Source organism: Arabidopsis lyrata (genome assembly GCF_000004255.2).
Source record: "Arabidopsis lyrata subsp. lyrata unplaced genomic scaffold ARALYscaffold_6, whole genome shotgun sequence".
NCBI lineage: Eukaryota > Viridiplantae > Streptophyta > Magnoliopsida > Brassicales > Brassicaceae > Arabidopsis > Arabidopsis lyrata.
In genome coordinates this window covers 8,663,464-8,674,776 of record NW_003302550.1, presented here as the reverse complement: position 1 = coordinate 8,674,776, position 11,313 = coordinate 8,663,464, and the positions used below count along the sequence as shown (strand labels likewise).

At 36.2% G+C, this 11,313-nt stretch overlaps 3 protein-coding genes across 7 annotated transcripts; 1 reads left to right on the top strand and 2 right to left on the bottom strand.

Moving 5' to 3' along the window:
* Window positions 1–178: 178 nt before the first annotated feature.
* LOC110227720 lies at window positions 179–751 on the bottom strand. Its single transcript, XM_021023074.1, has one exon. It carries the CDS (start codon window positions 744–746, stop codon window positions 468–470), a length of 279 nt encoding a protein of 92 aa, XP_020878733.1. The 5' UTR covers window positions 747–751; the 3' UTR covers window positions 179–467.
* Window positions 752–1,054: 303 nt separating this feature from the next.
* On the bottom strand, window positions 1,055–4,029 carry LOC9310065 (MOB kinase activator-like 2A). Of its 4 annotated transcripts, none has more exons than XM_021023100.1 (8): window positions 3,775–4,029; window positions 2,505–2,590; window positions 2,173–2,233; window positions 1,992–2,100; window positions 1,815–1,905; window positions 1,572–1,705; window positions 1,326–1,489; window positions 1,055–1,214 (listed from the first exon to the last, which is right to left on the bottom strand). In XM_021023100.1, exons 2-8 carry the CDS (start codon window positions 2,528–2,530, stop codon window positions 1,143–1,145), a joined length of 657 nt encoding a protein of 218 aa, XP_020878759.1. In that variant the 5' UTR covers window positions 2,531–2,590; window positions 3,775–4,029; the 3' UTR covers window positions 1,055–1,142. The 4 variants fall into 4 exon arrangements, with proteins under 4 accessions (XP_020878759.1, XP_020878760.1, XP_020878758.1 ...); XM_021023101.1 differs by having other exon boundaries at window positions 1,992–2,091; XM_021023099.1 differs by lacking the exon at window positions 3,775–4,029 and having other exon boundaries at window positions 2,173–2,735.
* Window positions 4,030–4,137: 108 nt separating this feature from the next.
* Window positions 4,138–9,645, top strand: LOC9308009 (SNF2 domain-containing protein CLASSY 2). Of its 2 annotated transcripts, none has more exons than XM_002873951.2 (6): window positions 4,138–4,293; window positions 5,049–5,160; window positions 5,356–5,588; window positions 5,681–7,111; window positions 7,189–7,326; window positions 7,416–9,645. In XM_002873951.2, exons 2-6 carry the CDS (start codon window positions 5,112–5,114, stop codon window positions 9,345–9,347), a joined length of 3,783 nt encoding a protein of 1,260 aa, XP_002873997.1. In that variant the 5' UTR covers window positions 4,138–4,293; window positions 5,049–5,111; the 3' UTR covers window positions 9,348–9,645. The 2 variants fall into 2 exon arrangements, with proteins under 2 accessions (XP_002873997.1, XP_020877337.1); XM_021021678.1 differs by having other exon boundaries at window positions 4,138–4,417.
* The last annotated feature ends 1,668 nt before the right edge of the window (window positions 9,646–11,313 follow it).

The following is an 11,313-nucleotide window of genomic DNA, read 5'->3' as shown; positions in this document are numbered from 1 at the left end:
TTTTGGGCTTTTTTATACATTTTCTTATAAATAATTAGGCCTCTTAAAATATAATTCTCATATTAATAATATTTTTAAAAAATATTTGGGCCTTTTTTATATGTAAAATTTTTTTATAAAAAAAAAGCTCCGGACCGTCGTACCTCCGCCCTATCCATCTGAGCCGGGGCTGAGAAGGTGTTTGTCACTGTGACGTTAGGAATGTGTGGTGTTTATTATCAATTAAAACGGCAAGTAGTTCTTCGCCGAACCTGAAAAAAGGAGAGTACTTGTAGTTTTTGCCACAAGCCACGATGGCAAGCCCGTGGTTCAATTCTCATGGGCCATGGCTTCTCAAACTATTTAGGCCTTGAATGCTTGTCTAGTCCCATTACACAATTACATTACATATCACTATTAGAAAATACATCCCATTTTTGCTAAGGACAAGCTTATCCGCATCTAACTTAACGGTGAATCCATGCTTGCTAAGGAGGGAACCCGAGATGTAATTGACCTACAGCTTTGGAAATGAATTTTGAGTCTATTCTCATCTTTAGTCCACTTAGTTTTTGGTTTGACAACTGAGTTCCTTTCATTTTCCACTTTTTTGGATCTTCCCAACTTGACTCCACTACAGTCCAAGCATCCTCATTCATTTCTGGTACGATTGTCCTCATATTGACCTCCCAATATCCATATCCATAGTTTGTTGTATCAAACACCACCTGCCTTGAAATGGATATTAGTTCTCTTGAGTTCTCCATTTTATTTCAAGATCTCACATGATATAGAAGAGGACTTTTAGCAAATTTATGCTCTGCAAATTTCTAGTCTACGAGAAGAGAAAAAATAGCATTTGGTTTCTGAACAGTGAAGTTAAAAAGAGGTTCTGCTGGTTCCAACACACAGCCTTTTGGCATCATTAAAGACATAATTTGGCTATGGGATGCTGATCCTATTTATTGAATTAAACCTCACAAGATCAATAGTAATAGTTTGCATTACATCAACTCACTTTGTAAAAGCCAAAGTCATTAGTACATTTTTTTTTTTTTTTTGGACAAACTCCAAAGTCATTATTACATAAATCATAAACTTCTTAAGGTGTTATTGGTGGATATATGACAATCCCTTTTCCCCCTGAAAACATGAAGAGTCTTCTATGGTTTCAAAACAGTTTCCACGAGATCTTTAATAGGAGCCATCTCTTCTTTATCAACCAACTGGAACTCCTGCATGTTGCGCATAACCATGCATCATCGTTAAATATACAAACTTTCACCATTAACTATTAGAACATTCCTAAGAACACAAAATGATCCAAGGAAGATTCATCAACTCACAGATACAAAGAGAAGAAAATGCTTGAAGCAAGTGTTGAGATGAGCATGTTCATTGAGAGTCACAATCTTAATAAAGTGAGAATAATAGATGTGTGCATAGACACGAAACATCTTTCTCAAAATCCGCTTCACGAAATCCTCAAAGTTTGAAGGGAATGGTTCTCCTGAATAAAGAAAAAAAAAAAAAGTGTTACAAATTAAAACCAACTAAAGGATGTTTAAAAATATAATTAGCTTCACAAATACCAGGATTTTTCGGAAAGATGATTTCGTTATCGATCTGAGTTTCAATCCAATTCATGAGACACTCAACATATTCAGGGGCTGAAACCATTTTAGGCTCAATTACAGTTATTCCATCTGCCCATCTATACTCATATCTGCAAAAAAAATAAGACCGAGAAAGATCGATACTATGCTACAACTATTGTTTTACGATCAAGAAGCTTTGGATTTGATGGATGAGAATATCAAGAATGAGAAACTTACCTTCCAACATTCATAACTGGGCAAGTGGTGGGTGTGCAGAACTCTTCAAGAGTAGCATACAAAAGGCTTATTTGTTTGTAGAAATCTACAGCTAAAAGACAAGACACAAGAACAAATTCAGAAGAAACCCTCAAGTTTGGAAAGAGTAACTAGGGATCAAAATGGTGGTGTCTTAACTGTTCATGGCCAACCACTCGTTAATGTCTACACCAGGAGGTAGTTTCACAGCTTCTCTGAGATTGTCACTCCCAATAGTCTCTGGGACAAGCTCTCGATACTGAAATCCCTACGTTTTATTAGAATTTTACAACTTTAAAAAATGTGATTACAGATCCATAATTTAAGCCACACTACTAACCTTGCTCTCATATTCAGGATGTTTCCTGTTCTTTGGTGGAAGTGTCCTCTGAACATTGTTACTGTAAGACAGAAAAATATGATCATCCATCGGGTTAGAGCAAGATTATAACCATAAAGTTTTAATCAAATGGGGTTATTCAACTTAAAATTCCAGTAGTTTGAATGTAAAACACAAGACAAGAGTCAGGAGAAGCTAAGTTTTGGGGATTATCAGGATTGACTTTGCCCCAACAACAAGCAATATACAATGAAAACTTGAGACCTAAATACAAACAAAACTTTACTAATACAAAAACAGAGAGAATGAAAAAGAAATGTATTGGAAGATACCAGCTGTTTAAAACCAATAGACCCATGTCTGCAGAGAGGGTGAGGCAGAGGACGAAACTTGCAGAAATAATCGAAGCTTGATCAACCTAAAAATAAAAATCGAAAAATCAACGTACTGGAATATATTAAAGTATATGTATGCCAAATATTTTTAAAAATATTCTACCAGGCGACTGCAATTTGTCTACACAATTTTTATAACATTTTTTTTAAGTCCAACACGAAGACGTTACCAATAATAAACAATAGTTAGAGATATATCACTTTAGGTATATTTCAAAAAAATATATAATGTAATTCTTAGAGAAGTAACAAAAATTGTGCACAAAATATTATTGATTTCTAGCAAAGTTGTGTAGCCTTTTTAAAGAAAAATTGTAAAGGTAAGCTTATATCTGACCAAAAGAAAAAAAAAAGTTACATGTATTTACTTATTTTTATATAAGTTTTTTACATAGAAATAAAATAAATACAACATGAATTAATTATATAGTTTTAAAGTTTTCCATTTCCCTTTGAAGTATATATAATGGTATTTGTTTTTTGGTATTATCTTTATTTGCAAATTTTGTTGTTATTGGGTATTGGTGTGTTTATGGATTGGTAAGAGTACCACAAGAAGGGTTTTTGGTCCATCAACTCTCTAGCCAATTTTTTACTGGAGCGATGAACCACTTGAGTGTGGAGCGATTTAGATCCACACTCACATACACATCTAAGATAAAAGAAAAAAAAAATAACAATTATCTCTCAAAAATTTTATATGAAAATTTAATTTAAATTTTTTTAAAAAATTGGTGGTTTATCGCCTCCAATGAAACGAGGTTCGAAGCAGTAATTGAAAGAGCGTTATTCTAGTGATTGAAATAGTGAAACAAAGTTCAATAAACAGTAAAAACGACGACGATGATTTGGATTACATAATATTGCAGATGCATCTTATCACGTCTTTTAAATTATACTTTTTAGATACGCCATTACTCACACTGTCAGAAACAATCATTTGATTCGTAACGAAATTGATGCGTTATATGAGTGAGATGATGGTAATATCTTGATTTCAGAAACAATAATTTTGATTCGTTAACGAAAACGATGCACTATATGAGTGAGATGATGGTAATATCTCGATTTCAAAAACAATAATTTTGATTCGTAACGAAAACGATGCACTATATGAGTGAGATGATGGTAATATCTCGATTTCAGAAACAGTAATTTTGATTCGTAATGAAAACGATACGTTATATGAGTGCGATGGTGGTAATACCTCGATTTTTTTTGGGATAAAAGCCTTTCACTTCTTAGACCTATCCAGCCTTGTGCCCTTCAATTTTTTTTTTTTCACTGTACTGCTACCACTACCTAAGTTATCTTTATATAGTATATATGTAGGTGGTAAACCTACAATACTCGCTGCAAAGAGTTACCACCACATCTCCACCGTGGACCCCACAAAATTTCATAGCTTGACTTGGCTTTCCTCTTGTCGGAAAATCTATCTAAAGAGATAAAATATAACAAATCACAGCCGTTTATTTTTCTCCTCAAGTAAAGTTAGCAAATAAGTGAAATTACCAAATTACCAAATTACCAAATTACCATCCTCCTTAAACCCTCTCTCTCTGCTTGTCCGGTTCGTTTGCCAACACTCCCAATCGTGGACTCTTTTTAATTCCTCTTTCTCGCTCACTCACTCTCCTTTGTTTGTTGTATACAACAAATTCATGCAAATCTTTATTCAGTATTTTATCTTCACAGTGGCCAAGATTCTGAAATAACTAGTCTGGTATTGAACTCTCCGTCCTTTTTCTCTGCTACATATTTCTTATTTCTGTTGCCTTTGAATCATGGAATAGAATATCTTCGCTCTCTGTCTCAATTTCACTGCACAATCAGGTTTTGTTTCCAAGGTCACTCACTGACTCTGTTCTTCGATCATCTTTTCTTGACTTCAATCTGAGTCTTGTTGTTGTCTTGGGCTCTAATATTCTGCTTTCTAGATCATGATCGTTTGCTTTTGAATCAAATACTCTTAGATCACTGGGGAATTCTTACTGTTTTTTAACCTTTTTATTTGCAGTGATAACGATGCTTTAGCCTGTAGTGACCGATTTTATATATATTTTTTTTTGCCTCTTTTGGGCTCCTTGTTCCAGGACAATATCTGGGTTTTGTTTTTTACCTAAAAAAAACAAATGTGGACTTTTTCGATTCTTAACGTAAAATTTGAATTTTTTCGTGTATCTGATGAGGGTTTTAGTAGTGATATATATAATCAAAATTGTCATATTTACAGAGTTCTCTGTTCTTAGTGTGCATTTGAGATTAGACTTGGTTAAGTGATTTGGAAAGATAGAGCATCATTATAACTCTTAACAAAATTCTGATTACATGCACAGATGCACTCAGCATTTCCCTCAATCAACAAGCAAAAGATTGAAAACTACTAATAAGAGCAGAGCATTCTGTTCTGTCCTTTTTGCTGATCTTTGAGTTGTTATTGCTATGAAGATATGCATCTGACTTATGTTGCTGTTGTAGGATCTTCGCATAACAATGTGGTTGGTTGATTGACCCAAAAGTTAAAAAAAAAAAAAAAAAAAGATGAAGAAGAGAGGTTTCTACAATTTGAAGCATCCATTTGATCCATGCCGTAAGTGTATTTCCCTTATATCAGTTCTCTTCTATACTCTTCAATGCCAATCTTTGAGAAGTTGAAACTTTCTATTAGCAAATGAGAGACGCTAATCAACTAGTAGATGTTGGATTAAAATGCCAAAATATGGATTGGATTAGTTTGACTAATGGATAACAATGTTTTGACTTAATACCGGTTTTTACTCTTTAGCTTTTGAGTTCTTCTGCTCGGGTACATGGAAGCCTGTGGAATACATGAGGATCGAAGATGGAATGATGACAATACGTCTGTTACAGAACGGTTATGTGTTGGAGGATATCCGTCCCTTCCAAAGGCTTCGTCTCAGATCAAGAAAAGCGGCTTTGAGTGACTGTATCTGTTTCCTTCGCCCTGATATCGATGTCTGTGTTCTCTATCGTCTCCATGAGGATGACTTGGAACCGGTATATGTAGCTGCAATTGCTTTAATTTGTTTCAAACTATGATTCTTCATCTTGAAACTCATCAAAATACTCTGCATCTGTTTCTTGCATAGGTTTGGGTCGATGCGAGGATTGTTTCTATAGAGAGGAAGCCTCATGATTCTGAATGCTCTTGCAAGATCAGTGTTAGAATTTACATTGACCAAGGCTGCATTGGGTCGGAGAAACAGAGAATCAATAAAGATGCCGTGCTTATCGGTCTAAACCAAATCTCTATTCTCCAGAAGTTTTACAAGGAACAAAGTACTGATCAGTTTTACAGGTGGAAATTCTCTGAGGACTGCACTTCCTTGATGAAAACGAGACTGTCGTTGGGAAAGTTCTTGCCGGATCTTTCGTGGTTGACTGTTACTTCAATTCTGAAAAGCATTGTGTTTCACATAAGAACAGTGCAAACCAGGATGGTTTATCAGATTGTAGCAGATGAAGGCTCTAGCAGTACGTTGAGTTCGATGAATATAACTGTGGAAGACGGTGTTTCGTTATCAAAAGTTGTTCAGTTTAATCCTGCAGATATATTGGATGATTCTCAAGATCCTGAAATAAAGCAAGAAACCGATTATTTTCAAGAAGCAGATGAGGTAGTGGAACTACGTCGGTCCAAAAGAAGAAATGTGAGACCGGATAGATTTACCGGATGTGATTATCAGTTAGATACAAATGACGGCTGGGTGCGGATGATGCCGTACCAGATTGGAAAATGGGCTGTTGGTGTGGAGAGTGATAACGACGAGGACGATAGCAATGATGCTGGTGATACTAATGATGATATGTATGTACCATTATCGCATTTATTCATCAAGAAAATGATAACTAATTCTCGAGAAGCGATACCGAAAAGTATGAAAGGCGGGATTGTTTTGGTAGACAAGAGGAGAGTACATGGATTTGGTAGAAAAGAGAGGAAATCCGAGCTTTCGGTTATTCCTTTCACTCCAGTATTTGAGCCTATACCGTTGGAACAGTTTGGTCTTAATGCTAACTGTTTGGGTGGGGGTGGCAGTTTTTCAAGAAGCCAGTACTTTGATGAGATTGAAAAGTATCGAAGTAAATCCTCGAAATACGGGAAGAAAATGACAGAAATGGAAGAGATGATGGAATCTGATCTATGTTGGAAAGGTCCTAACTACGTGAAGTCGGTTCAAAAACGAACACCCCGACCTTCGCGGTCATTTGCTCCAAAAACAGAGGATTCCGATGAACCACGGGTCTATAAGAAAGTAACATTGAGTGCAGGTGCATATAACAAGCTGATAGATTCATACATGAACAACATTGAGTCCACAATTTCAGCCAAGGACGAGCCTACCAATGTTCTTGACCAGTGGGAGGAGTTAAAGAAGACGAATTTCGCATTTAAAGTGCATAGGGATATGGAACAAAACTTAAGTGAGGATGGTGAGGGGGAGACTTCAGAGAACGAAATGTTATGGAGAGAAATGGAACTCTGCTTGGCTTCTTCTTACATACTCGATGACAACGAGGTATAATTCTCTTCGAAACATCTCATATACAAGAATTGCCCGCTAATTACATTGTTGTGGTGTATAAAAATATCTAGGCAAGAGTGGACAACGAGGCTTTAGAAAAGGCGAGAAGTGGTTGTGAACACGATTATAAGCTGGACGAAGAAATCGGGATGTGTTGCAGGTTATGTGGTCATGTAGGAACTGAGATAAAAGATGTATCTGCACCATTTGTAAGTGAAGCTCTCAACAACTTACAAATGCATAATGTTTATGTTACTTCGCTTGTAAATGATTGTATTTCATGGTTTGGTTTGAATAGGCAGAACATAAGAAATGGACAATGGAGACTAAGCAGCTCGAAGAAGATGACATAAAGACTAAGTTGAGCCACAAAGAAGGCGAGACTGAAGATTTCACTATGTCAAGTGATTCTTCGAAAATCCTTGCGGCTGAAGAAAGTGAAAACGTTTGGGCATTAATACCTCAGCTTAAGAGAAAACTACATATGCATCAACGAAGAGCTTTTGAGTTTCTCTGGAGAAATCTAGCAGGATCTGTGGAACCCTCGCTTATGGATCCCACTTCAGATAACATAGGTGGTTGTGTGATCTCTCATTCTCCAGGAGCTGGTAAAACTTTCCTAATAATCGCTTTCCTCACTAGCTACTTGAAGCTATTTCCCGGGAAAAGACCCTTGGTTCTTGCTCCTAAAACAACTTTGTACACATGGTACAAGGAGTTCATCAAATGGGAGATCCCAGTTCCGGTTCATTTGATCCACGGTCGAAGAACCTACTGTACCTTTAAGCAGAACAGCACAATTCAGTTCAATGGAGTTCCGAAACCGAGCCAAGATGTTATGCATGTTCTTGATTGCTTAGAAAAGATACAGAAATGGCACGCGCATCCGAGTGTTCTTGTAATGGGTTACACCTCGTTTCTGACTTTGATGAGGGAAGACTCGAAGTTTGCTCACCGAAAGTACATGGCTAAAGTGCTAAGAGAGAGTCCTGGGCTTCTTGTTCTTGATGAAGGACATAACCCAAGGAGTACCAAGTCGCGATTACGCAAGGCCTTGATGAAAGTTGGTACTGACTTAAGGATACTTCTTTCCGGTACTTTGTTTCAGAACAACTTCTGCGAGTACTTCAACACGCTGTGTTTGGCTAGACCAAAGTTTATTCATGAGGTTCTAATGGAGTTAGATCAGAAATTCAAGACCAATCAAAGTGTAAATAAGGCGCCTCACTTGCTCGAGAATAGAGCTCGTAAATTCTTCATCGATATAATTGCCAAGAAGATTGATGCAGGCGTGGGAGATGAACGCCTTCAAGGTATCAATATGTTGAAGAATATGACTAATAGTTTCATTGATAACTATGAAGGGAGTGGAAGTGGAAGTGGCGATGCTCTTCCCGGTCTACAAATCTATACATTAGTGATGAACTCGACGGATATACAGCATAAGATACTCACAAAACTTCAGGATGTAATAAAGACTTATTTCGGGTATCCACTCGAGGTCGAGCTTCAGATAACATTGGCAGCTATACATCCTTGGTTGGTCACGAGCTCAAACTGTTGCAAAAAATTCTTCAACCCGCAAGAACTTTTAGAGATCGAAAAACTCAAGCACGATGCAAAGAAAGGATCTAAAGTCATGTTTGTGCTAAACCTTGTCTACCGAGTGGTCAAGAGGGAGAAGATCTTGATCTTTTGCCACAACATTGCGCCAATCCGTATGTTTACCGAACTGTTTGAGAATGTTTTCAGGTGGCAAAGAGGCAGAGAGATCTTGACCTTAACCGGTGATCTTGAGCTGTTCGAGAGAGGTAGAGTGATAGACAAATTTGAAGAACCTGGAAACCCATCCCGAGTCTTACTGGCCTCAATCACAGCTTGCGCAGAAGGGATTAGTCTAACCGCTGCTTCACGGGTCATCATGCTCGACTCGGAATGGAACCCTTCAAAGACAAAGCAAGCCATAGCTCGTGCATTCAGACCGGGACAGCAGAAAGTTGTTTATGTTTATCAGCTCTTGTCCCGAGGAACATTAGAGGAAGACAAGTACAGGAGGACAACATGGAAAGAGTGGGTCTCGAGTATGATATTCAGTGAGGAGTTTGTTGCGGATCCATCTCTATGGCAAGCTGAGAAGATTGAAGACGATGTTCTTAGAGAGATCGTTGGAGAAGATAAAGTTAAATCTTTCCATATGATCATGAAGAATGAGAAGGCTTCAACAGGGTAAATGATGGTTTATATACAAAAAGAATAATAAGAGCCTGGAATTTTCCGCAAACAGAAACAAAAAGGTTAGTTCTCTGTTTTAGCCATGGCTTTGAAGATCCTAAGTCTCTGGAACTCATGTGTCATACACTAATAATGTGAAAATGTATCATATACTAATATATGTGAAGATGTATCATATACAAATAATGTGAAAATGTATCATATACTAATAACTAGGTGATTGCCCGCGCGCATGCGCGGGAAGAATGCTGTATAAATGGTAAAATCATGTGAAATAAGGGATTGTTTAGGTGTTACTTGGTAGTGTAAGAAAAATATGGTAAATTGTTTAGGATTTAGTGTGATAAAATTATGGAAAATGATGAAATTTAAAAAATTCAATAATATTATAAATGCTAAAAAATAATAATAAATCATCTTTTAAAACCATTCACCAAGAAAATAAGAAATCAACGAACATCATCACTCCATGGCATTCTCCTTGCGTGTGATGATAGGTACTTGGTCGTTTTCAGGATTCCTGACATCCGATTTGGAACACCATAAATAGTGAATGTTCAGTCGCTAACTTTAAAGTTTTGATTTTAAACAGGAAAAAAACAAAAAATACTTACCAACAAAGCATCTCGTCGGTAATACTGAGATCCGGATTCAACATAATCCTCGTACATCCGGTAACGTTGGTACATCTCCACCTATGTTCCTGTGGTAGCTCTAATTTCACAAACTTGATAATACATATCACTGTGTTACGTGAACGACGCTTCCATAAGTCATAGAACTCGACTGCAAGGTCACCCGTCAAACGACACTCTAGATGGATACACCTAATTTTAAGATTTGAAGAAGTCATAAGACTTTATATTCTGGTTTAAATCTTTAAAAAAATAGTGACTTACTCAGTATCACGTAAACCAAAGTACAGCTCAAAATATCCTCCTTGAGAATGTTCCACGGAAGGAACAAAAACCAACTCTATCACGTTGACAATTTTGCCAATAACATCTATGAAACACACACATGAATAATACAGTCAGAACATGAATCGCAAATAAACTCCAAAAGCACAAATAAATTCATAAATTAGGCTTACCAACGCAAATATTCGGGTTAACAATACCACTCAATATACTCACAAACTCAGTTAGATTGAAATAGGTTCTACTGGAGCACATATTAATACTTTGCACTAAAGTGTCCGAACGAAACACAATCTTGAATCTATGCGGTACTGGTCTCAAGATGATGTTAACCCGTGATACATCAAAATTTTTAATGCTCACCCACTCATCGATTATCGATCTTGAAAAATAATTATCAATTAATTCATCACGAACAACGGCTTGAATTTGGGTGAACTGCAAATGAAATGTTAAAGAAAAAATCAATTCAATTTAATATCGAAAACATGTATAGAAGGTAAGTTATTAAAATACTAACATGTTCGTCACCCAAAATCATATTGAGCTCTCTACCCGAGCCACGCGAAACAGATATTGATTAAACGATATAGAATTTATCCATAAAATTAATAAATTAAGTTTAGAAAAAAAAATTAAATCTCAACAGTTAAACTGAAATATATTCTATCGAAATTTAATGATAAAAATATATCATTCTATTATCAAAACCATAATAATAATATATACAAATGGTGTAAGTTATCGTGTATAAACGGTAAAATCATGAGAGATAAAAGAATATTATAAATGGTAAGAAAATAAGATGCTAATAATAAAAAAAAAACATAAAAAAAAATTTCAAGACAATAAGAAAACAACGAACGTCATCATTTTATAGCATTCTCTTTGCATGTGACGATAGGTACTTCGTCATTTTCAGGATTCCTGATACCCGGTTTATAACATCAGAATCAGTTAACGTTCCGTCGAAAATTTTAGAGTTTTGATTGTGGACGACAAAAAAAAGAAAAAAGTAATTACCAACAAAACATCTCATTGGTA